This window comes from Lutra lutra, chromosome 4 (genome assembly GCF_902655055.1).
Source record: "Lutra lutra chromosome 4, mLutLut1.2, whole genome shotgun sequence".
NCBI classification, from domain to species: domain Eukaryota; kingdom Metazoa; phylum Chordata; class Mammalia; order Carnivora; family Mustelidae; genus Lutra; species Lutra lutra.
This window is the reverse complement of record NC_062281.1, coordinates 188,621,633-188,645,378: the sequence shown is the minus strand read 5'-3', so window position 1 is coordinate 188,645,378 and position 23,746 is coordinate 188,621,633. Positions and strand designations below refer to the sequence as shown.

Here is a 23,746-nt window from a genome sequence, read left to right as displayed (position 1 = left end):
GCTTTCTCATGCCTGTTCGGAGGCCTGTGACCTGAGCCCCACATGGTGATGACACCCCTACCTGCCAGACCTGTGCGAAACGAAACAGGAGTCATTTGCTCCAATTTATAGAGAAGAAAGCTGAGGCTTTGGGGAGATTAGGGGAGGCCCTAAGGACTCAAGCCAGGCCAGCAGGGGCCCCAGGCCAAAAGTCAGTCCTCGCCCCTGTGGGCCTGTAGGCCCAGGGCTGACCGTGATCCCCCCGTGAGGGCTTGCGTGCTGTTCGGGCCCCAGAAGCACTTAGGGCTTAGGTAAGTCACTCAGAGCTGACGTTACCTTGAGCAAAGGCAACTCTTGGGACCCAAGCATGGGCTGGGTTGGTCTCAGAGAACCCTTGGGCGTCCCTCACACCCATTCCCCACCAGGGGCTTCCTTTGCTATCCCAAGGTGCAGCCAAGATGCTCCCAGCCCTGCCGTGGTGTAGAAGGGCAGCCCCCGGGGCCTGCAGAGAGGACTGCGCTGAGGCGGCTCACGGAGGCCAGATCCCTACAGACACAGTGCACGGTCTGGTTTTCCAGCCCCAACCTGGGCCGGGCCTGCTCGCTCCTTGGAGGAAGGGAAGGCGGGGTGCATGGGCCAAGCTCCGTGGGTTCAGGGGGGCCCTTCCTAGTAAGGGCCCTGCGGAAGAACCTGATGGATGCCAGCACGGCCGCTGGAGGGTCCTTCTCCTTTCCCCCTGTGGGTGAGATGGGTCCCCAAGGCTTTGCCAGAAAGCCCATCAGTTTTCTCATGGTTGGGGAGGAAGCTAGTGGTTTTCTTCTTCTTTTTTTTTCCTTTGAGAAGTGGGAGGTGGCTAGACAGCAATAATCCTCTTCTGACTCCTCCCCCAGCTCCTTGGGGCTCAGCCACACACCTGCAGGCGCCTTCGCCAGAGCTTACTACTTGTCGGGAGGCTAGTGGAGTCCCATCTCGGGGCTCATCTAACCTGTGAAGCGGGGCTACATTACCCATCCCTTCTTAGAGATGGAACCAAGGCACAGAAAAGCTAAAGTGACTTGTCCAGGTTCCACGGAGCTGGCCCGAGGCTGTGTGGGTCCACACTCGGAACCACTGCAGAAAATGGCTTGGGGAACCTTGCACTTCCTTAACGTGCCAGAAAGTGAGACAGACAACCTGCCAGAGGCCTGCTGATGCCCCACCTACTTCTGTGTTCTGGAGCCCAGCCAAAACCCCGGATTGCCCCTGTTGCTCTTCCATCCAATATGCATTTACAGAGCACCTCCTGTATACCCTGAAGAAAAGAAGCCAAACTTGAGATGTGATAGGGGAGAGGGAGCCAACATGGGACATTAACTGTCATTTATCGAACCTCCTCTACATACAGAATCCACGATGCTTTGCATGACCAGCAGGTAGAAATTTTGGTGGCACACAGAAGGGGTGATCGGCGAGGAAGATTAATCACATACGGCTTCTCAGAGATGCTCGCTGACGGCGAGGACAGGAGAGCAGCAGTTCGTTACTGGGGGTCTGTAGGCCAGGCTTTGCACCAGAACCTTCCATGTGTTGCTTCGATCCCTCCTCATGAGCCCCTCAGGGAGGTATGATGTCCACTCTCACAGACCAGCGGAGTATGGCTCAGGGAGTCGGCAAAACTGGCTCAAGGTTTTGCAAATCCAGAGACCCGGGGGTATCGCCAAATGACTCAATACTAACAGCTCGGGGAGACGGAGGGACCCCACACGGTTTGTGCTCTGCGAAAGGCCCTCCGCCGGCTGACTCATTCGATTCCCACGAGGACCCTCCACGTCATCCTCGTTTGGGGAAGAAGCTGGTGCGCCAGATTTGAAAGGGAAGTTTGTAACTGGGTGCTCTGTTGTAAAAAGCAGGGAGAGCAGCTGTTGGGTAATTCTGCATTGTCATTTCTCCATGACCTTATGCGGCTTCACAAACCTTCGTCATCGTAGCACCAATTATTGGGCTCTTACTGTATACATACGTGGTGTTGTGTGGCAGGTCCCATTTCATCCTTATCACAGAACCTAGGTGTGGACCTCCTCACCGTCCCTCCCTTCCTTCCTTCCTCCCTCCCTCCCTCCCTTCCTTTCTCTCTTTATTTCTCTCTTTCTTTCCTTCCTCTCTCTCTTCTTTCTTTCTCTCCTTCCTTCCTTCCTTTCTTTTTGGAGAGCGAGTGAGGAAGCTGGGTGGGGAGGAAGGGGCAAAGTGAGAGGGAGAATGTGTGGAGCCCGATATGGGGCTCGATCTCACGACCCTGAGATCCTGACCGGAGCCCAATCCAGAGTGGGACGCTTAACCGAATGAGCCATCCCAGATGCCCTTCTCATCATCCCATTTTATAGAGGAGTGGTGGAGGCTGCAGTGGGTGCTCACTGGATCCAGGGTGGCAGGGGACGTCACAGGTAAAGGTGAGCTGCCGGGAAGCATGAGCTCTAAAGCCATGGTTCCCAGTCCCTTTGATTGGCCTCGGTATTTCTTTAAATTGAGCTGTATTTTGCATATAATAAAAAGGCATACATCTTTAGTGTATAGCCTGACTTGTTTTCATCTACATAACCACCGCTCAGATCGGGAAGAGAGAACATTCTTAAAAGCCTACAAAGTTCCCTTGGGCCTCCTCCCAAGCTATGTCCCCAGCCCTCGAGGGACGGCCACTGCTCTGGTTTCCATCCCCGTGGCCGGCCTCTAGAGCTTCATACGGAGCAGTCACACAGCATGCCCTCTCCTGCCTCTGGCTTCTTGACCCACATAAGACTTTTGGGATTCATCCTCGCTGTTCCTGGACGGACACTCCGTTCTCTCTACTGGGGGCCGTGCCCGGGGTGGTGGCGGGGGGAGGCGAGTCCCCCACTCACTGACCTCACCCTCATGCCCTGGAACATCTCGGTGCTGGTGTGGAAGGGCAGCACGGTGGTGGCACTGACCCCTGGACAGTCCAGCAGCCCCAGGGTCAGGCTCTCCATGAAGGCGAAGGCCGAGGCTTTGGACGTACAGTAGTCAATGGCACCGGGGATGGCGGAGAGCGCCAGCACGGAGTTGAGACACACGATGTGGCCGTTCTGCAGCTCCAGCATCCGCGGCAAGAAGGCCTTCGTGGTCTGAGGGCGGGCGGGAGGTCAGTGTGGGGCCGCCGCCTCCAGCAGCCCCTCTATACCAGGCCAGCATGGGCACCCGTGCCCCCCAGATGATGAGCTCCCCTAGGACGGGAGGGGAGGCGGCTGGGGCCTGCCCACTAAAGGGCCTTGACCTCCACTTTCTCAGACATCCACAAGCCCCAGCCCCAGTGAGCCTCTTCCCACACCCAAACGGCAGCGGGAGGGAAGGAATGGGTCACTGTCACACCCAGGGGCTGGCTTGTGGCCCGGGATGGCCCTTACCCAGAACTGGCCCAGGGTGTTGATGTGCTGGGACTTGAGAAGGGCGTCATCGTCACTGTCCATGAGGCTCTTCCCGTGGACCACGGCAGCGTTGTTTACCAGGATGGTGATGTCGCCCACCTGCGGGCAGGGGGAGCCGCGGGGCCTTTAGGGCAGAGGGACCTGCCCCCTCCACACTCACTGTACGCCCCCGGACAGCTACATCATCTCTCCAGACATCAACCTGGATTCCTGAAACCGGGCTGCCTGCCATCCCAGGTCGATCTGAGGGTCCAAAAGACTTTATGGCACAGAGCAGGTTTATGACAAGTGAGGTTATTGTTACATGGAAGCAGTTAACGTTAGCCGTGTGCCAGATACCAAGTAGGGTGGGCTTTGCTCCCTGGGAGCTCCCTGAGAGCTCATTCAGTGCAAACAGGTTGCTGGAGTCAGGACAAGGATTTTCCCAGAGGACAACGGGATGTTTGCCCCCAGACTCTGGGACAGAAACTCACAAGGTCTGAACTTCCAAAGGGGACAACAGGTGTTATGCAATCAGCCCACACCCCTAATCCCTGCCCTGAGCAACACACACGTGCACACACAGCATGGGCCAGCTTCCCGGGAGAGTCCCCGAAGATGCCCCGGAAACAGCCAGCCTGCCGTTAGCAACACTCTCTCCCAGGCCAGATTGATCTCTGTGGCTGGCCTTCTCCTGGGTCCAGCTGAACAGAGGACGGACCCCTCCAGACTACTCACCTTCTCCCGGACAGCTTTGGCTGTCTGGTACACCTCCTCCCGGTTACCCACGTCACAAATGAAATAGTGGCACTCGGTACCCATCTGCCGGATCTCCTCCGTCGTCTCCTTCAGGCATTTCTCAGTCCGGCCCCAGAGAACGATCTGGAAGGACAGGATGACAGCCCTGAGTAAGTGGTCATTGAGTAAGCCATTGTGATTCAGTTGTTGGCATCAGAAGTTCAGCGATCTGCCCGAGGAATTGGCAAGTGAAGTAACCGGGCTCCCGGACGGCATCCAAAGAGGGTTTGCAAAGCACATCGACAATAGGCTTTCCCAAAGGGATAGAGCCTATTCTGAAACGAACGAGTACTTTCCGAGCCCACTTAGGACCGATTGATTGAGCGTTATTTACAAGTCCTTCTTAGATGCTGCTTTCCACGGGACGCCCCTTGCCAGCTCCATCCCAGAAGCCACAGCAGAACTCCTTCTCTACCGTGTTCCGGAACGCTCCCAAGAACAAGCTGGTCTTCTCTCCCATTAGAGCCAGAGCCAGGTTTATGAGCACAAGCTGCCAGAATGGACTGGAAGGTACTGGCCGCGAGGCCCACGGAGGCGAAGTGGAGCTCCCCACCTAGCTGCGGTCCCTCTGGGAAGGAGGGCGCAGAGAGAGGCGCCAGGATCCCACTGAGCAGGAGATGCAGCCGTTCCCCTCCCCCACCCCCCACCCTGGTAATGAACGTGGGACCCGCTATACCAGGAGAAGACCCTGGTGGGGCCGATGAATGGATTCCTAACGGGGTGAGGCAAATTTACGAATGGCGGCCATAAAAGGCGCAGAAGAAAAGGCCGGCTAATTCTCAACCTTGACCTAAGCAAGAACAACCCACCTACCTCCCCATAACATGGCACGTCGTGGGTCCGGAGAGGCCCCTGTTGGTAAAAGGGCCTGAAGATGGGGAACTACGAATCCCTGGCGCAGAGGGACAGAATGGGGCCGGATGGCATCAGAAAAAGGAAGAAAGGCACGTGGGAGGCTCAATCGGTTAAGCAACCGGCTCTTGATTTTGGCTCAGGTCATGATCTTGGGGCTGAGAGATGGAGCTTGCAGCCAGCATGGGGTCTGCTTGTCCCTCTCTCTCCCCCTCTGCCCCTCCTCTCTCTCTCTCTGTCTGAAATAAATAAATACAACCTCAAAAAAAAAAAAAAAAGGCAGAGATGAGGTTTTCTTCAGGATTAGTCTAATGGGTTTCTATTTTTGTTTCTTCTTCCTTTCTAAAATTACCAACAAAATTCCTCCTCAAGGGGCGCCTGGGTGGCTGTCAGTTAAGTGTCTGCCTTCAGCTCAGGTCATGATCCCCGAGTCCTGGGATCGAGCCCCATGTCGTCAGGCTCCCTGCTCAACGGGGAGCCTGCTTTTCTCTCTCTCCATCTCCCTCTGTCCCTCCCCCCACCTATGCTCTCTCTCTCTTTCTCAAATAAGTAAAATCTTAAAAAAGAAAAAAAAGAAAGAAAGAAAAGAAAGAAGAAATTCCTCCTTGAAAAATAAAACTCAACACGAACCCAGTGTGTGAAACGAGGGAAAGGAAGAAATCACATGTCCAGCTGCATATTTTCTTCCTCTAGAAACAACTAATGAGAAGGGAGAAGCTGCGTTAGGCGGGCAAATATTTTCGAGTGGGAGTTACAGAAGGGGCTCCCCATACACCAGCCCAGAATCCAGATTTCTCCAGTCTGCTTTGTGACACAGGAGGGACAAAAGTCACACAGACAAGTAGTTGGAGGTGGGAACAGTTTATCAACCTTAAAATCTCAGAACTTTTACTCAAGGGAAACGGCCCCAAAAGGGTGTAGTGGATGGGATACACAAGAGAGCTGGGGGGGGGGGGTGTCTCCCAGTGGATTTGCTCTTTTTATTAGTGCTTTTAAGGCTTTTGCAATATTTTAAAAAAGAGAATAAAAGTATTTTTTTTTTCCACCTCGGGAAACATCCCTGGGAAAGCCCGGTTTGAAGACCCCACCTAGTCGAAGCACTTCACTTCTTGTAATTGAAGTCTTCAAACACAGGAAGGGTTTTAGAAGGAAGGATTCCATCCGTGGCTCTCTGTGACCACAAAAGCCCATCAAGGGCAAACCGTCTGCAATTAGACAGGCTCCAAGGAATACTTTCTCGTCTGTTGAACTAAAAACAGACTAAAGATGTGCCCCTGCAGGAGAGGCAGGGAGAGTCACTTCGGGAAGAAGAAAACAAACATCTGTTTTAGGAAGGCAGCTGGGTGTAAGCACCCTCCACACCACCAAACCTCACCCTCGCCTTGAGGTCATTGTCACCCAGTTTCCTTCCATCCTCCCTGTTACCCCACCTGCCTGTCTGACCATCCATCCACCTATCCATCCATCCATCCAGCCAGCCAGCCATCCATCCACCTATCCATCCATCCGTCCATCCATCCGTCCATCCATCCATCCATCTACCTATCCATCCATCCATCCATCCATCCATCCATCCATCCATCCATCCATCCTTTCTTCCTCCCTCCCTCCCTTCCTTCCATCCAACCATCTTCCTCTCCTTTCTCCCTTCTACTCACTCTCTCCCATCATCCAACCACCCTTCTACTGAATTTCTGAATATGTCAGCCAGAGGGGATCCTTGGCCTCCTCTCTCCTGCTCTGGTCCCTGCCCAGCAGTATCCCACCTCCAGCTCCTATGGGGAATAGGACCACGGAGCAGGCCCAGTTCCCTAGGGTCTGGCAGAAGGCAATGCCTCTGGGGACTCTGAGAATTTCAGGACAAGTGGAGACAGAAGGGAAGCTTAAAGCTGAGGGTGGGTGTTGGCAAGTGCAAGGGTTCTGGGAGCACGAGTGATCACCTTGGAGGGTCCGGAGCAGTGGCACAGAAAGGGCGCCTTCATTCTGGGGACCTTAGGTTGCTTCTCATCACAAGCAGGTGAGCATGGGGCTCCAGCAGAAGGGGCACTAAGGGCCCAGGGGTTCCTGGCCGGATTAACTAACTCTTCCTGACCCCCCAGTTCTCAGATCGGGCAAGGAGAGTAGGGTCTAAATCCCTCTACCCCTGGTCTGCCCAGAAAACTAGCAGCCAGAAACCAAGGAGGCCAGGACTGTCTACGTGTCTGGAAGTGCCCCCTGCGGAGGGAAAGGGGCTGGAGTAAGGGGAGGGGGGTGAAGTGAAAGCTGGGTCCCCTCGTCTTCCATGGGCAGGGCATACGCCCAGGCAGGACCCTCAGGTTTGACCATTTCCTTTTTGGGGTCTGCTGAGGATGCCGCGGGGGGGCTGGCTTCCTTGGGCTCTGTGCTCAGACCCACCACCTCTCCCCGGGTACTAGGACAGGCTTGCTCTCTGCCTGCCTCACCCCAAGCCCACCGGCTCCCTGCGGGCCTCAAGTCTGGCTTGTTCATTTTCCTATTCCGGCACCCAGAGCGCATGTGCTGTTTGCTGAGTGAAGGAATGTTCGGGGCCACAGGTGGGATGGACTGGGAGGAGGTTTAAGGCTGAGACCCTCCCATCGTCCTTGACTGAGCCATTTAGGGTCCTAGAACCTCCAATACAGAGTGTGCTTGGACCAAGATTCAGTGAGATCCGGATTTCCCCAGAGCCTCAAAACCATCCTGGGGCTGAGCTTTGAGGTAGAGTCATGTGAGAGGCTCAGGCCCTTGAAGGGGGCAAGGAGTCAGTCTCAGAGGAGAACGAGGGTCAGGCCCATGTGTGTGAGCCTCGCTGGGTGGCCCGGGGCTGGTCGTCTGGGGGTGGGAGGTTGGGGAGAGAGCTGAGGGGAGGGAGAGTTGGAGCTGCTCCTGCCACTGTCCCTTCCTGGTCTCTCCTCCTCCAGTCCCCTGCCCAGATCCCTCTGAGAACCCAGAGGCACCGAGCGGGCAACCCAGCAGGCCCGCCCTTGTGGTCCATGCCCGGAGTCACCTGGGGGTGACCCAGGGCAGTTGGCAGGACAGGAGTCCCACCCAACACCAGAACAAGGGAGAGGATGGGCAGGCAGGTGGCGGGGGGGGTGGTGGTCTGAGAGGAGCGTGGGGCGAGCAGCCCGAGGAGGGGGCAGATGTGTCAAGTTAGGGCTCAGGATGGCTTTACATTTGCGGCCTCCCTGCTCCTCTGGGGGGAACGGTTGCTCACGTCCTTCGGGCTGTGTGGCTGGCCTATGTCGGTGGGGAAGGGGAGCAAGACCTCCAGCCTTCCAGGGGCGGTGGGCCCATACTGCCCGCCTCAGGGAGCCAGGGTTCCATCGAGGGAAGACAGTGACCAGGCGAGAAAACCATCGGATGCAAATTATGGCGAGTGGGATAAAGAATAAGTGGGGGAACTTCACTTAAATTTGGGGCTGGACGAGGTAGCCATATTATGCCCCTTGTACAGATAATGAAACTGTGGCCCAGAGAGGCTAAGCAACTTGTCTGCGGTCACACAGCAACTGAGTGACAGAGCTGGGATTTGAACCGAGGTTTCTCACCAGCATTCACTCTCTCCCAGTAGGAGAAAAGCCGCTGCCTTTCTTCCTGGGGTCTCCTGGGGATTAAGCACGCAGAAACGGGCACCCGCTAAGTGTTCAGTACACGCCCTCTATGATCATTTCCCAGGGAGACAAAGAGCCGAGAACATCAGCACGGCCTCTTGATGGACCCTCACCTGCAGCCGTTAAAAGGATGAGAGTTTGTGACACAGGAAAAGGCTGAGGGATCTAACGCTGGGGAAAAAAGACTGCAGCCTTGTCCATAAAGGATGACCTCAACTCTAAAAACATAGCAGGTTTTTTAAAAAAGATTTTATTTATTTATTTATTTGCAAGAGAGAGTGGGGGGGAGCAGAGAGAGGGACAAGCAAGCAGACTCCCTGTCCCCACCCTTGCCAGTCCCGCTGAGCATGAAGACGGATGTGGCACCCAATCCCACCACCCTGAGATCGTGACCTGAGCTGAAATCAAGAGTCAGATGCTAAACCGACCGAGCCCCCCCAGGTACCCCTAAAAGCCTAACGGTTTCACAGAAGTCGCCAGGCCATGTAAGAGTGTGGGTTGTCTCGGGTGGGATTGTGGCTGACTGTGGTTTGTGTCTTTACGCCTGGGTGTCCTGAGAAAACTGTCTCTAAAGGACGGCTACCATTATTTATGATCTTGAAGAAGGATGGTAGGAGAAACGCTTCTGCACAGATCTTCCCAGACAGCTCCTTCACATACAGGTGGCTCCGCACTGTGGTCCCAGCCCTACTTGCTTTCCCAGGCCCCTGGCACTGCTCTCGGGAGCTCCCCCCCATCATGAGGTGTTGTCTATCTGGATCTCTCTCCCCATCATTGTGTGAACGAGTGAGGAGGCTCCCAGAGGCTCCACAGTCAGGGTTTACGCTCGCGCAGGACACGCTGCCCTTGGCCCTCAGTGCACTGTGGTCACCATCTTCCTTTTAGATCCCGTCTCTTAGAGGGCAGGAAATAAATCTCACTCGTTCTCAGTTCCCTGTTTCCCTCTCTAGTGCCCAGCACAGGCTGCTTTTCTCTGTTTTAAATGCCAAGCCTACTGTGGACTCCTATTCATCCTTCAGAACCCTGCCCGAATGCCCCCTCAGTTCTGAAGCTTCTCTGGTTGTTCCTGTCCATTCTGTCCACCTTGTAACCTTAGTACCCAGCACGGGCCAGCCACAGAGTACAAGCCGGCTGATGCTGTCACATGGCATTGGCCCGGGGAGGTCTCTAGAAAAATCTGCTGACCAGAGAATAGTGAGTGACTCTACCCCACCCACCCTGGACTTCTTTGCCCAAAGTGGCTCGCTTGAGTGCCTGGACTTGGCATTCATTGTTGGAGCTCAGCTGCAGAGCACAGAAAGCACCCCTCCCCCCCACGCAGTGACGTGAGCTGGGTGGTCTCTGGGTGGGTCCCAGGAGGACCATCTGTTTATAATTGGTGGCCCCGGAAAGATCCAAGTCCCTGGGAAGATCTTTAGCAGAACAGCTCATGTCTCATGGGCTCCATGTCTTGGAGCAAAGTAGTGTGCTGAGTTGGTGCCTTCCTGAGAAGGAAGAAAACACCCCCCGGGACCAAAAACCATGGCAGGGTGGCCAGGAAGGGGTAGATGAACGGAGCACAGGCGTGTGGACAGGTAAGGCTGAGACCCTGAATGTGTGCTCTCCAGGGCGACTTAAATTTTGAGTTTTCCCCTCTTTCAGAGTCCTGTCCATTTCCAGAAAGAGATCCCCTACCTTTTGGGTAGAGTGGCCTAGAACAGGCTCGGGCGCCAGATTCTCTGATCTACCACTTGGGAGTCCCAGGAACTTGGCAAATCCTCGGAGCCTCTCTATAAACCAAGGTCATTAATTTCAAAGGGTGGCTTGGGAGATGCAGAAAGGACACAGTCGATGCCGGCTCCTCTCCGTCTTCTTAATCCAAGAAGAGAAAAAGCCCACCCCTTGCTCACAGAAGATCCCACTATCCCCCCGTAAAAGTGTAGTCATCGGGGCCACAGTGGCCTGGAAGACCCCAACTGGGGCTCGGCTGCCTTGCTTCTAGCCACAGCATAACTGCGGAATCTTAAAGACCGCTCCATTTCTCTCCTTCCCCCTGACTCAGTCCTTCCTTCGTCCACACCCCTGGCCCATGAAGGTGGAGACTGTGGTCAGTGCTGTCCGACCTCTCAGACGGGCTACAGGGCGCCCTGCAGGAAGACGTCTAGGGAGAGGTTTCCACGCCAAGCTCTGGGGACCCTGAGGAATCCGAGAAGGAGCCTCGAGGGCTGTTGAGGGGTGGGAGGCTCGGGAGGCAGGGTCCCAGGATCCCAGCTCCTTCCCAGTGGCCATGAAGAGCAGGGTCACGTTTTAAAAGATTGATTGATTGATTGATTGATTTGGGGGGTTGGAGAGAGAGTCTTAGGGCAGACTCCCTGCTGAGTGTGGAGCCCAACATGGGGCTGGGCCCCATGACGCTGAGATCAGGACCTGAGTGGAAACCAAGAGTCGGTGGGAACTTAACTGACTGCACCATCCAGGTCCCCCCAAAACAGTGGCACTTCCTTTTTTTTTTTTTTAAGATTTTTGTAATGTTTTCATTTGAGAGAGAGAGTGAGCAAGAGCATGAGCGGGGAGGAGAGTTAGAGCAAGAGGGAGAAGCAGGCTCTCCGCTGAGCAGGGAGCCCGAGACATGGGACTTGATTCCAGGACCCCGGGATCGTGACCGAGCCGAAGGCAGATGCTGAGCCACTCAGGTGCTCCAGTTGGGGCACTTTGATTCGTCTTCTAGAACAGCCATTTCTACAAAGATTCTGTTGCTAAAAATAAAATAAAGTTTGCAGGCTAGCGGTCCGGATCCTTACCCCTTCCTTCTCTGGGACAGAAGCGTTTTCTCTAGGAATGAACCCCAGTGGGCTGCCTCTAGCTCCCACCCATTGGGAGTACCAGCCTGTGCCCCTTGCACACGCACCCAGCCGACCAGCCCTTCTTCCAAAGAAAACGTTTCAAAATGACAGTGAAAAAAACAATCAGTGACAGTGATGGGAAACCTCCTAGACACATTTTGGACTTTCTCATCTTTCTACCTTCCCTTCCAGAAGCCCCGTTTCCACACTCCTCACATCCCTGTCTGTATCTTGCCCTTAGGCTCTTATACCCGTGTCCCACCACGGCCGCCTGACCCCAGAAAGTCAGAGGTGGCCAAAGCACCAGGCCTCTTTGCTAGGGACTCAGGCTAGAGGTGGCTCCCCCTTCCCGTTCCTGCACTGCCGAGCTGCCCAAGTGACAGGAAGGACAGGCTCGCGCTGCCTTCGTTCCTTGTTCGGGCCTGCCGAGAAGGTTCTGGATACTACTGGCTCACTCCTGGAGAGGACTGTCACGGAGCTCCTCAAATGCGATTAGGCAGCACTGTCCCCTTCTCGCAAGTCCCTGACCATAGCCTGGAGCTGGACGGACTTCCTCCCTTCCAGTGCCGTCTGGAACTGGCCCTCGGGCACCCCGGGGATCACCATGAGCGTCACGCAGGACCCGTACTGCAGTCTGTCACCTAGTCCTCTGACAGCTCTAGGAGGGAGGGACTGTGTCCGTTCCAGGCTCTTGAGAACAGTTGCTCACAGCTGCCCTGCGGGTGGGTGACAGCATGACTTGTGTCCCCCAAGAAGGCACATCCAACTCTGATCCCTGATACCCATGCACTGGGAAAAAGGGTCTTTGCACATGTGATTAATTAAGTTAAAGTATCTTGAGATGAGATCACCCTGGATTAGGGTGGACCCTAAAATCCAATGACAGGTGTCCTTATAAGAGACAGAGGAGAGACACACAGAGAAAAGAGGAGACTCCTTCCAGGCAGCAGCCACAGAAGTGTGGTCCTGGAGAAATGAAGGCAGGAGCCTTGGCCACCTGACGGCTGGTGGAATGGAGCCCCCAGGAGCGGGTGGCAGTGCGGACAGGTTGAGGTAGAGACCAATGACACACTGCCCTTGACCACTGGCACCAAAATGTGTGTCTGATCTGTAGATAACATGCGGCCGCTGGAGGCTGGGGTTTTAGGTTCACAGCAAAACTGAGCAGAAGCTACAGAGATTTACCCCCTGCACCTACTCCTCCACGGCCTCCCCATTACCAACATCCCCCACCAGAGTGGTTGACTTGGCACAGCTGATGAGCCTGCGCTGACACATTCCCGTCACCCAGAGTTCGTAGCTGACATGAGGGCTCACTGCTGGCTGTGTACATTCTGGGGGTTTAGACAAATGTTTAATGACATCCTATCCCCTCTTGCAGTCTCGTACAGAATAGTGTCACTGCCCTCGGAGCACCTAGGTGGCTCAGTGGGTTAAGCCTCTGCCTTCGGCTTGGGTCATGATCTCAGGGTCCTGGGATCGAGCCCCGAGTCAGGCTCTCTGCTCAGCGGGGAGCCTGCTTCCCTTCCTCTCTCTCTCTGCCTGCCTCTCTGCCTACTTGTGATCTGTCAAATAAATAAACAAAATCTTAAAAAAAAAAAAAAAAGAAGTTTCATTGCCCTCAAAATCCTCTGTCCTCCCTCTGTTTGTCCTTCCCTCCTTCCAACCCCGGGCAACAATGACCCGTTTAAGGTCTCCACAGTTCAGCCTTTTCCAGAATGTCATGTACTTGGAATCACAGCATACAGAGCCTTCTTCAGATCGCTTCTCCCACTTAGTAACACACATTTAAGGGTGTTACCGTGTCCTTCATGGCTTGATAGCTCAGTTCTTCCCAGGGCTGAATAATATCCCACTTTCTGAATGTTTTGGTTTATTTATCCCTTCACCTACTGGAGGACATCTCGGGGGCAAGTTTTGGCAGTTATGAATAAAGATGCCGTAAACAGCCTCGTGCACGTCCTTGCTTTTTTACTTTCCAGATCTCTCCCAGTCCCTGGGACACCCATGTCCCTCTGTGACGGAAGTCTTATGTCCCTGAGGATAGAGGGCACCTCCCCCCTCTTACTTCCCACCTGCCAAGAGCCATGTCTTCAGCAACTGTTTCGAAACCATGTGTGACCATGCGGCTGAGTCCCCTCTCATGCCAGGGTGTGGTCCTTGTGAATCTCTCTGGTTCCAGGACCACTGGGAAAACCCTCCAGTGTTTTCTCGAAGGATGACTCTACAGAGGAGGGTAACGTCTCACCTCCAGGCAGACGCTCGGGGCTGATGGATGAGCCTGGCCCAAGGGCCACACCGCTTTCTGTCTACCCTTAGACCACACTTGGCAAAACCCGGGGGTGTGCAAACTCAGGCCAGAGGTGTTAGGTGAAGCCCCATGACCTTTGCCTCAGTTCCTCCCTCTGGACCTCCGGGTGGAGAACCCCACCTAACCTTGAGCTGCAGGTGCTGAGAAGGGGGGAGGGGAGAGCCAGCGGTGTTCGCACAGTATACATCCTCAGTAGTACCAGCCTGAGAAGTGGGACCAGAAGTGCTGTGGATGGACAGAGCTCAGACAGGCAAGTAACTCATGCAGGCGGCGCTACCGCAAGTTTCAAAGCAATGCTGCAACCTAGACCCCAAAGCCAAGCTTCACAAAGCCAAGCTCCCTATCCTGACTCACTCACTCACACATTCAAGGGGGATTACTGAGTGGTGACTACGCACCAGGCAGTGTTGGAAGCCCTAGAACACAGCAGGACATGAGTTCATCCCCCTCTCCTGGCATTTGCTCTCCTGTGTGTAGGAGGAAGATGGGAACAGTGAACATAGGAACAAGCTGACTATGTAATATATAAAGCAAGCAAAGTGCATGGGAGGAACAGGAAGCTTTGTAGGGGTGCTGAGTGGAATGATCGTGGGGTAGGAAGTGGGGGACAGGGAAACCCTCTCTGGTAGGGTAATCATTTGGGCAGACTTGAGGGAAGTGAAGGAGGGAACGATGCAGACATCTGGGGAAAGAACCTTCCAGGCAGAGGGAACAACCAGTGCAAAGGCCCTGGGGTGGGAATGAACTCAGAGTGTTGGGGGAGGTCCAGGGGCAGAGCTGAGAGGGAGACATGAATTTGGGAACTGTAGCTGGGAAGGGCGTGGGGGGCTGTGAATTCTATTCCCAGTGAGAACCGAAGTCCTTCTGAGGGTTGTGACCAGAGAGAAGACAACCTCTGACTTGGATTTCAGAATTGAAATCCAATTTCTGTTCTGACTGCTGGACCGGGCGTTTGGAATGAGGGTGGGAACCAGAGCAGCAGAGGGGGGCTGGTCAGGAGCTGCTGTCCATGGCAGAGGAGAGATGGAATGAATGGGGGGCACCCCCCACGCTGGGACAGTCGGGTAGAGCTAGTGGAAGAAGAGGGGGATGAGACTGGACTGCCAGAAGAGGGGTTCCAAGAGGCCCCCAAAGGTTTGGCCTAAGCAAATGGAAGAACGGTTGTCATTCCCCGAGCCCCCGAGCCTCCCTCTCCAGGAAAGGTCGGCTTTGGCAAGTCCCAGGTATGGCGGAAAGCAAGATCCCGGCTTCCATTCCCGGGTCCCTTCCACTTCCAGAACAGTCCGGGAAGCAAAGTGCGGGGGAGGGGTGGCGGAGAGTGAGGGAACGGTTCCAGGTGGCAAGGGCAGCCTCGCCAGGAAGAGGGTGCCTGGATGCCAGCCAGGCAGGCCCGCGACCCACCTAGCGCGCCGCTGGTAAACACACCAGTTTCCAATAACAAAGCGCAGGCCCTCGCGGCCCTGCCCCGCCGCTAACGAGCCGCCCGCCTGCTCGGCGCAGGGAGGCAAGTCTTCGCTCACATGATGGCGTGAGGGGGTGGCAGGAGGGGTGGCAGGAGGGGCCGCCAGGCGAAACCTCAACGGGTCTGGCAGGAGGCTCCGGGAAGTCTTTCTGATAGTGGGCCCGGGGGCGGGTGTCGGGTGGGGGCCCGCGGGGGTCCCGGGAGGGGGTGGGACGGGGCTGGGCCAGAGTCCTGGGTGGGGATTGGGCCGGATCCGATTTGGCCGATGGAAAAGGAAGGAAAAGGGTAGGGGAGAGGAGTGGGAGTAGATGGGGGGGGCTGTGGTCCCGGAGGTGAGGAGGGGCATCTGGGAGGTGTCCAGAACACGGCTGGGGTAGGGTCTGGGGCGGGGGCGGGGGGGGCAGGTTGGGCTGGGTTAGGGTGCGGGGGGTGGGGATGGGGAGAGCCAGGTTGGGGAAAGGGGTTGGAGTGCAGATGGGGCAGAGTGGAGGAGCGGTGGGGAGGGCCAGGATGGGGTGCGGATCGGGGGTACTGATGGGGAGCAGGGCCAGGTTGGGGACCGGGTGGGGGCGCGGTTGAGGCGGGATGCGGGGGGAAGTTGCGGAGGAGGCCGGGCTAGGGATAGGGGTGGGGGCTTGGGGGAAGCGGGGTGAGGGGATGGCGGGGAGGAGGCAGGCTTGGGGTCGGAGCAGGGGCGGGGGTGGACGGGGTCCCCCTCCAGCCGCAGGGACCGCCCGCGCTTCCTCCCCGCGGCCCAGCGGTAAACAAACCCCTGACGTCAGGGGCGCCGCTGCTGGCCCCAGGCTGAACCCGAAGCTGTAAATGAGATGCGCGGTGCCAGCAGCCTCCAGGCCGCGAGGCCTGCGCGCCACACACGCTCGTCCGCGCCGGCCTGAGGTTACCCCAGCTGCACACACGGACAGGATGCTGCAAAGGCCACCAGACATTGCAACACGCGGCCAGTCTGCTGGCCGCAGCGTGAACCCTCCGCCGCCCCCCCACCCAGGCAGGCACCCGCCCAGCTGGAGCGCAGCCTCCCTCCTCCGGAGCATCCCCGGGGGCTGGCAGCTTCCACCCAGCTGGGGTCAGCCTCTTGGCTGGGGACCCCATCCCCTGCCTCCTCAGGGGGCCTCCAGCGCCGAGGGCTGGGCCTCTGGGGTCAGCTTTGGGCTTTCTGCCCGACAGATTGGGGGAAATGCCTGCCTTGGTGCACGGCCTTCTGGGCAGCTCATCCTTCTTGAAGGAAGCAGAAGTGCTGGGGGGCTGAGGCCCTTCTTCTAGGTGTCAGCGGATGCCAGCGGGTCCCTAGGGTTGCCCCCCCAGCCACTCCCCACCTCCCCTATGAGCAGAGGACCACCGCGGATTCCAGGGAGCTCCCAGAGCAACCCTGGCCTGCTTGCCCTTGGCAGTGCCAGGTGTCCGAACTGCCCTTGGGAGTGGAAGGCAGCCTGACCGGGGCCGGCAGGCCAGCGGTGCGCGCTGGGGTCGATTTGCTGTGTGACTTTTGGATGAGTCACTTGGCATCTCTGGGCTTCACCATCTCCCTCTGGGAGAAGCCGGGAGAATCGAAACTGGCCTCCCTGTGCTGGGGTGGAAAGGTCAAAAGTGCAAGAAGCCCTCATCAGACCGCCGGGGCTGGCCAGCAGCCTCAGACGCAGCAGCCTCAGACGCAGCAGCCTCAGACGCAGCAGCCTGACCTAGAACTTGGAGCCACCCAGAGCAACCGAGGCAGGGCCTTTCCTCACCCACCTACCAGACTTGCCTTCTGGGTTTACTGGGAGTGGTGGGGGCTGTGAGGATAGATGGGTAAACAGTCCCCCGGGCCCAAGGAGCCCCCACACTGGCTTCCCTACTCAGACCCCACTAATTCAAGTCCTTGTGGGGCTTGGGGGAAGCTAGAAAGGACCGCAGATGTTTAAAAAGGACCCCAGGAACGCAGCAAGGCACAGCTTAACACCAGCTTCCCCGTCACTGAAGCTAATATTTAAATCTCTCTCCCTCACATCACCCTGTTTTATGGCCTTGACAGCATTTTGTCACTGCCTGAAATTTTAAGTTAGTTCTTTGCTCCCCCGACACACACATTCTAGAATGTAGGTTCTCAGGATGAATTCCCAGCACCTGGCACGGTCATGAGGTGCCTGCAAGTATGTGAATGAATGAATGAATGAATGAAATCATGGCTATCACGAGGACCGGCCACATCATTTGTGGGGCCTCATGCAAAATATAAATGCAGGGCCCCCTAGTTCAAAAATTATTGAGAATTTCAAGACAGCAACAGCAGGACATTCAGAACAGGACCCTCCTGAGTGTGGAGGCCCCGAATGCCGGCACAGGTGCCACACCCACCCAGGAAGCCAGCCAGGGCCATTCTAGAGAGGGTGCCAGATAGCAATACCCAGGGGTATTCAATGCCACATCACCCCTCACCCAACCCCTCAGCCTCAGTTTTCAAATCCAAAATCTCCAAGGTCTGGTTTTTTTTTTCCCCCTTTTAATTGCACCCATACATTTAAGCAAGTCCTCAAGGGGCTGCAGACCTGAGCTACGGGCGCATCTTACAGATGGGCCACTGAGGTCCTGGAAATGTCAAGGGCCTGGCCAGGAGTGGCGGAGCTGGGAGACCAATCCTGGCAAGGTTTCTGGGCGCTACTGGTGGAGGTGAGAATATGGCTGTTGTTTTGGAAAAAAAAAAAGGCAGATTTTTTTCATTGGGGTATCTCTTTCAGGATCCCCTTCCCTCCGAACCAAACATTCAGAGGTCCCTGAGCTCCTATGCCCAATAGCACACAGATGCTGTGTCCCAGGAAAATCTCCAGCTAATTAAGCATTATTTATGGACCGGCCTCCTGAGGACAAGCTTTAAATTACTTGCAAGCTATGCCAAGGTGACTATCAATCCTACAAGCTATTAATTAGGAATTGGTTTAATCTCTGCGGGACGAAGGTCAAATGCCGTGGAGTTGACCCTTGTGGCTGACCGGCGTCGTGCTATCCGGCGGCGGATCTGGGCCGGAGGGCTGGGGGATTCAGGGAAGCAGCGGACACCTCAGCGGGAATCGGCCTGGCCCAGGATGCTGGGAGCAAACCTGCATGGGCCTCACGTGGCCCAGGAAGCTGGGCAGAGGGGTTTCCCCTCAGCACCTGACCTGCACAAAGTGGAGAATTCTGCTGGAAAACCAGCCTCCCCTCACCTTCCAGGAACCCAGTCTGGTCCTGCACTGTATAAATATCCTTCTGTGACTCCCTAGTGCTCTCCCCATAAGGCCCAACCACGCACCACGGCCACCAAGGCCCATGAGGGATCGTCCTGCCTACCTCCCACCACCCTCCTCCCGCTTCCCTTCCAGCCAGGCCACACTCGTCTCCCTTCTTCCAGACACACTCTTCCCCTTTGCCTGGGGGTGTTTGCTTTCTGCTATCTCCACCTCCCCTGAGGGCCTCCCCACCCATCCCAGCCTGGCCACCTCCAGCCTTCCTTCTCCAGAAGCCAGACTGCCTGGCCTCCAATCCCATGACCAGGGGTGCTGTGTGACATGAGGCAAGGACTTAGCCTCTCTGAGCCTGAGTTTTCTCATTCCAAAAATGGGACAGGAATAGTTCCCACCCCATAGGGTTGCTCTAAGGAGCAAAAGAGATTGTCCCTCTAAGTCACTTCGAGTACAGGAGAATCGTACTGACAGCGAAGTCAGAGTCGGCTTGGCAAGCCCTCCCCTGTGCCCATCGCTCGCTCCCACCGTGGTTTGCCCATGCAAACACGCATCACACCTATGGTTGCTGAGGGCCCGTGGTCCATTTCCCCAGCTAGACTGAGGCTGGGACCCAGAACCATGTTTTTTCCTTGTCATGCCCTCCTGATCCCTGGGACCTAGGAGAGTCCCCTGCATATGTCCTTCCCTCCTATCAAATCTGCCCCCAGCAGGAAGCCTTCTGGGTTGACCACTCAGCGAAGAGTCGATAAAAGTCCCCTGTTTCTGTTTTGCTCTCCAAGGGCAAACCTTACACAACGGACTGCTCCAGTCACAATGCCAGCCTCTCTGTGGTGGGAACTGTGACATCTTCCATCCCTGGTGACTCTGGGGGGTCCTTGGAACAGATCTTTGTACTCTGCAGGGGTTCTGGGCGGGGCCAACCAGCATTTTCGGAGCCCCTGCCAAGCATGTAGGAGCATCTCTGGGAATCCTCCCAATGGCCCCCAGGGGAGAGAGGTTGGGATTAGCTCTGTCACTTTGTGGGTGAGAAAGCTTCCCCAGGACACCTGGTCCTAATCCCGAGAATTTGTGAATGTGTTACTTTCCCTGGGAAAGGAGGATTAGGGTTGCAGATGGAATTAAATTTGCCAATCAGCCCACTTTGAAATAGAAAGATTATCCTGGATTATCCAGGCGGGCCCAGTAAAATCACAAGGGGCCTTCAACCCAGACAAGGGGGACAGCAGAGGGGAGTAAAGGGAGGATGTAAGCATGGAAAGGTTGGCCGTGAAGATGGAGGAAGGGGCCATGAGCCAAGGGACACAGGTGACTCTGGAGGGCGAAAGGGCAAGGATAATGATCGATCGTCCCCTGAAGGGGAATCAACCCGGACACCTTGACTTCAGCCCAGTGTGACACGTGAAGCCTTGCTCTTTTAAGCCACTGAGGGGGTGGCAGGGTTAGAGCCCGCACCAGAAGCCCCGACACAGAGGCTGAGGGACTTGACCAAGGCCGCAGGCCAGAGGGGCTGTGATTGAAACTTCATCTGTCTGCCGCGGTCGGAGGGCTCCCAGGGCCACAGCAGCCCCTCTGCGGCTCACCCATCAGCATTGCCAACAACAAACCTGCGCCAGGGTGGCTCCGTCCGTTAAGTGTCCGTCTCAGGTCTTGATCTCAGGGTCATGAGATCATGAGATCGTGAGATCGAGCCTCGCACTGGGCTCCATGCTCATCAGGGAGTCTGCTCGTCCCCCTCTCCTGTCCCCAGGCCCGCCCCCCTCCAATGTGTGTGCTTTCTCTCTCTCTAGTGAATAAATTTTAAAAAATAAAATAAAATAAAAAAGAACAGTCCTAAAGAAATGCTTTCATAGAGAGCACGGCACGGGTCAGAGGGAACAGTCCAACATGATGGCGAGCCTTACCGCCGTGGCCAGCGCACGGAGCGATCCTGTGCTCAGGACTTTCTCTACATTGTCTCACCGAGTCTTCGTTTTGCAAACGAGGAGACTGAGACCCAGACAGGACTCAAAGTTTGCCCGGGGTCCCTCGGCCATGTAAGCGGAAGAGCCAACGTAAGACGTTTGGTGCGTTGGTTTTTGAGCTTAAAATCTGAACTACTTTCTCTACTGGCTGCGGGAGCTAGCAGAACAAATGGACGTGGGTGTGCGTGCAAACACACGCGCAAACACACGCGCACACGACCCTCCCAACACAAAGGCTCAAGAGGTGCACTGCCCCCCCTCCACAGGACAATGGATCTGCCAGCCCAGGGGGCTCTTGGGGTCCCGGCCCCCTCTGCTCCCGGCCGGGCCTGGAGGAGTCACTCTGCTGCGTGTTTTCAGGGAAGTGGCCTGGAGAGGTGAGGTGGGACCCCCACTCTGCGCCAAGTGAGAAGTGAGGACAGGGGGTGTGGGAGCCGAGGGAAGCCTGACGGCATGTGGGCGTGCCTGGCAGGACTGCCCACCCACAGGAAGGTCGCACTGCCCTTTGTGGTCACGCCGGCCCCGGCTATCCTTGCTGACCGGCCCTCGAGGGTCAGAGCAGGCTGAGCGGGCTGGCTGGGCTCTCAGAGGACCCTGGTCCTGGGAGTTCATATCTCTAGGACCCCAGACACTCTTCTTCCCGCCCTGGAAGGACCCAGTACGGGCTCCCTTCGGCTCACCTGCCCATAGCCAGAAAGGAGGGAGAACCGATTCCTCAAACTCAGGAAAACACCACCATGAACAGTGACCCAGCAAAGGAGCTTGCTTTCCTTTCCTATATCACAGTGGCCTTGAAGCTTCTAGAGAAGGTCACCAACAGTGGGTTGTTGTTGACAACCCACTAGGCCCCCTTGACTGGCTGCTCATTTTGCCTCTTTGTGAACTACACCCCGCCCCGAGGGCAAGGAGGTTTCAGCTCAACCCTGAAAGAACCATTTTGTCCTTTTAGCTCCTAAGTGTCAAGTAAATGACCTGATAATGTCTGCAGAACCAGACTTAGGAGGACTGGTTAACAGGTGGGCCTGGATCTCCTGGAACTTTCCACTTGAGATGACTAAAGGCTGGACTGGTCCTTCCCCAGAGAGTCCCGGACATCTGCTCCCAAAGCCCTTGGTCCTGGTAACAGCACTCCCACTGTCCCCACAGCAGCCCACCTCCCCACTCTCAAACGCTGTGACTTGGCTGGGACTGGTTCACCCCTGACTCGGAGACAGGCCTGTGACCCATTGTTGGTGTCTGCTTCAGGCTCAACCCTGTCACAGCCAGGGAGACTCAAGTCCCCTTCTGGAGTTGCTGAGCAGACGATACAGGTCTGTCCCCTGGACTGGGAACTGGGGCGGGTTGGGGGGAGGGCGGTATTTAAGGCAGCAAGGGGCAGATGTGAGCAGCCCCGTCACAGAGGAGGCTTGGCCAAAGAGAGACCAAATCCTGACATCGCTGTTTAAGCCCCTGAAGCCATGCCCAGAAGTAGACCTGCCCACAGACCTTTTGGTCACAAGAGTCTAAACCCGTCGGAAGGGCACCTCCAGACCCGCCGTCAGGAAAGCTGTGGTTCCTGCGGTTTGACTCATTTAGACTGTCTCACTACCAAAGGCACCGGCACAGAGTCCGCTAGGCACTGTCCACAGGACCCGTTCTGTTCCACACAGTGATGACCGAAGAGACACCAAAACTCAGTGATTTAAGAGGACACCCTGGGTTTAAATCCTGCTTGGTCGCTTACTAGCTGAGTGATCGCAGTTACTAACCACCAGAGTCCTGACCAGCAGAGAGAGAGGGGATGGGAACAGCACGGAGGCTGGAGCTCCCTGTGCGGAGTGAATGACTTTATTACGTCCACAGTGCTCAGAACGGTCCCTGGGCCCAGCATGTCCTCAGTCGACACAGGCTCTGGCTAGTAGCACAGGTGGGCCATGCCTTCTCTCAGGGAGCCCCCATTTATTAAGCGTCTACCTCGGCTCTGATATTGTGCCAGGCTGCTGGGAGCACCTGGTGAGTAAGAATACCTGTCCCCTGGGGCGCGCGGGTGGCTCAGAGGGTTAAGCCTCTGCCTTCAGCCCAGGTCATGGTCCCAGGGTCCTGGGATCGAGCCCCGCATCGGGCTCCTGCTCAGCGGGAGCCTGCTTCTCCCTCTCCCTCTGCCTGTCATTTCCTCTGTTTGTGCTCTCTCTCTGGCAAATAAATAAATAAAATCTTAAAAAAAAAAAAGAAGAAGAAGAAGAAGAAGACCTGTCCCCTGCTCCCAGGGGCTCTTCCCGGCCTTTCGGAGAAGACCTGTGGCCACAAGCAGCTGCAAAGCGGGCCGAGTTGCCATGGTAACCTGTGACTTTGGCCTCACCACTGCCCGTCCCTGTCCATTTGAGCTACTTGGATGCAGAGATGAAAATGACTGCTGTACCCACAGAGGGGAAGCCGGCGGGTTTGCAGGGCAGTGGGCAGCGGGGAGCAGGGCAGAGGCCCAGCCCTTGGCCAGTCTCTACTCTTCGGCCACAAAAGGGGCCTGCATTGGACCATCCCTGCCCATGAGGAAAGGGACGGCCATTACCGGCCATCTCAACAGGGTTGGAGGCCTCCAGGAGGAGAGAAAACACCAGGCTTTAAGCCCTCCCTGTGGGAAGAGAGATCCCCTTCCACTGTCTCTAAAAAAGGTCACGAGCTGAAGTCACTGAGGAGCTCTGCGGCTTGGGCACAATGACCACCTTCCTGGGGAGTCGAGCCAGCACGGATCGGACCAGCACGTTCCTTTGCCTTTTGTCCCCTCCACCTTGTGCCCAGAAGAGCGTCTGGTTCAACAAGCAAAAGGTAAAGAGCCGTGGCTGGGGGGTGTCCACCGTACCCCTCACTGCCCCTGACTCCCTACTCCGTCTGCCTCCCCTCCGTCTGTCTCCCCGCTCCCATTTCCTGCAAATGATGGACCGGGAGGTTCACACATGTTACTTCACTGAATCTTCACAGCCTCGTTCTTCAGATGAAGGAACTGAAGCCCAGAGACATACAGTCCCTTGTCTGAGGTCACACAGCAGTTTGCTGGGAGCCCCCTACGTATTTATGGGATTGAATTTAGGCACGAGTGCTGCGGCCAGTGGGCTGGCCTCTGCCTCTCAAAACACCGTCATGTGAATGGCCACGTTTGTGACACGGCTGGGACGCGGCCCATGGATCAGCTCTGGGGCTGGGGTGGCCAAATCACATGACTTCAGGGCCGGAGGCTGAATTTGGGAGGCCATCTCAATCCTGGTTGAGAAATTAGGGTTCCTTTTTTTTTTTTTTTTTTTTTTTTAAGATTTTACTTATTTGAGAGAGAGGGGGGGAGAGAGAGAGAGAAAGAGCATGACAGGGG

The 23,746-nt window shown here is 56.1% G+C and overlaps 1 protein-coding gene across 3 annotated transcripts in view; it reads right to left on the bottom strand.

The window, feature by feature from the left end:
* DHRS3 (dehydrogenase/reductase 3) overlaps window positions 1-23,746 on the bottom strand; it is a 38,719-nt gene that overhangs the window by 4,050 nt on the left and 10,923 nt on the right. For all 3 annotated transcript variants that reach the window (XM_047725857.1, XM_047725858.1, XM_047725856.1), the window contains 3 exons: window positions 4,113-4,256; window positions 3,375-3,494; window positions 2,857-3,095 (listed from right to left, as the gene is read on the bottom strand). In XM_047725857.1, coding sequence (XP_047581813.1) covers window positions 2,857-3,095; window positions 3,375-3,494; window positions 4,113-4,256 — 503 coding nt within the window. The remainder of the gene's footprint in view (window positions 1-2,856; window positions 3,096-3,374; window positions 3,495-4,112; window positions 4,257-23,746) is intronic.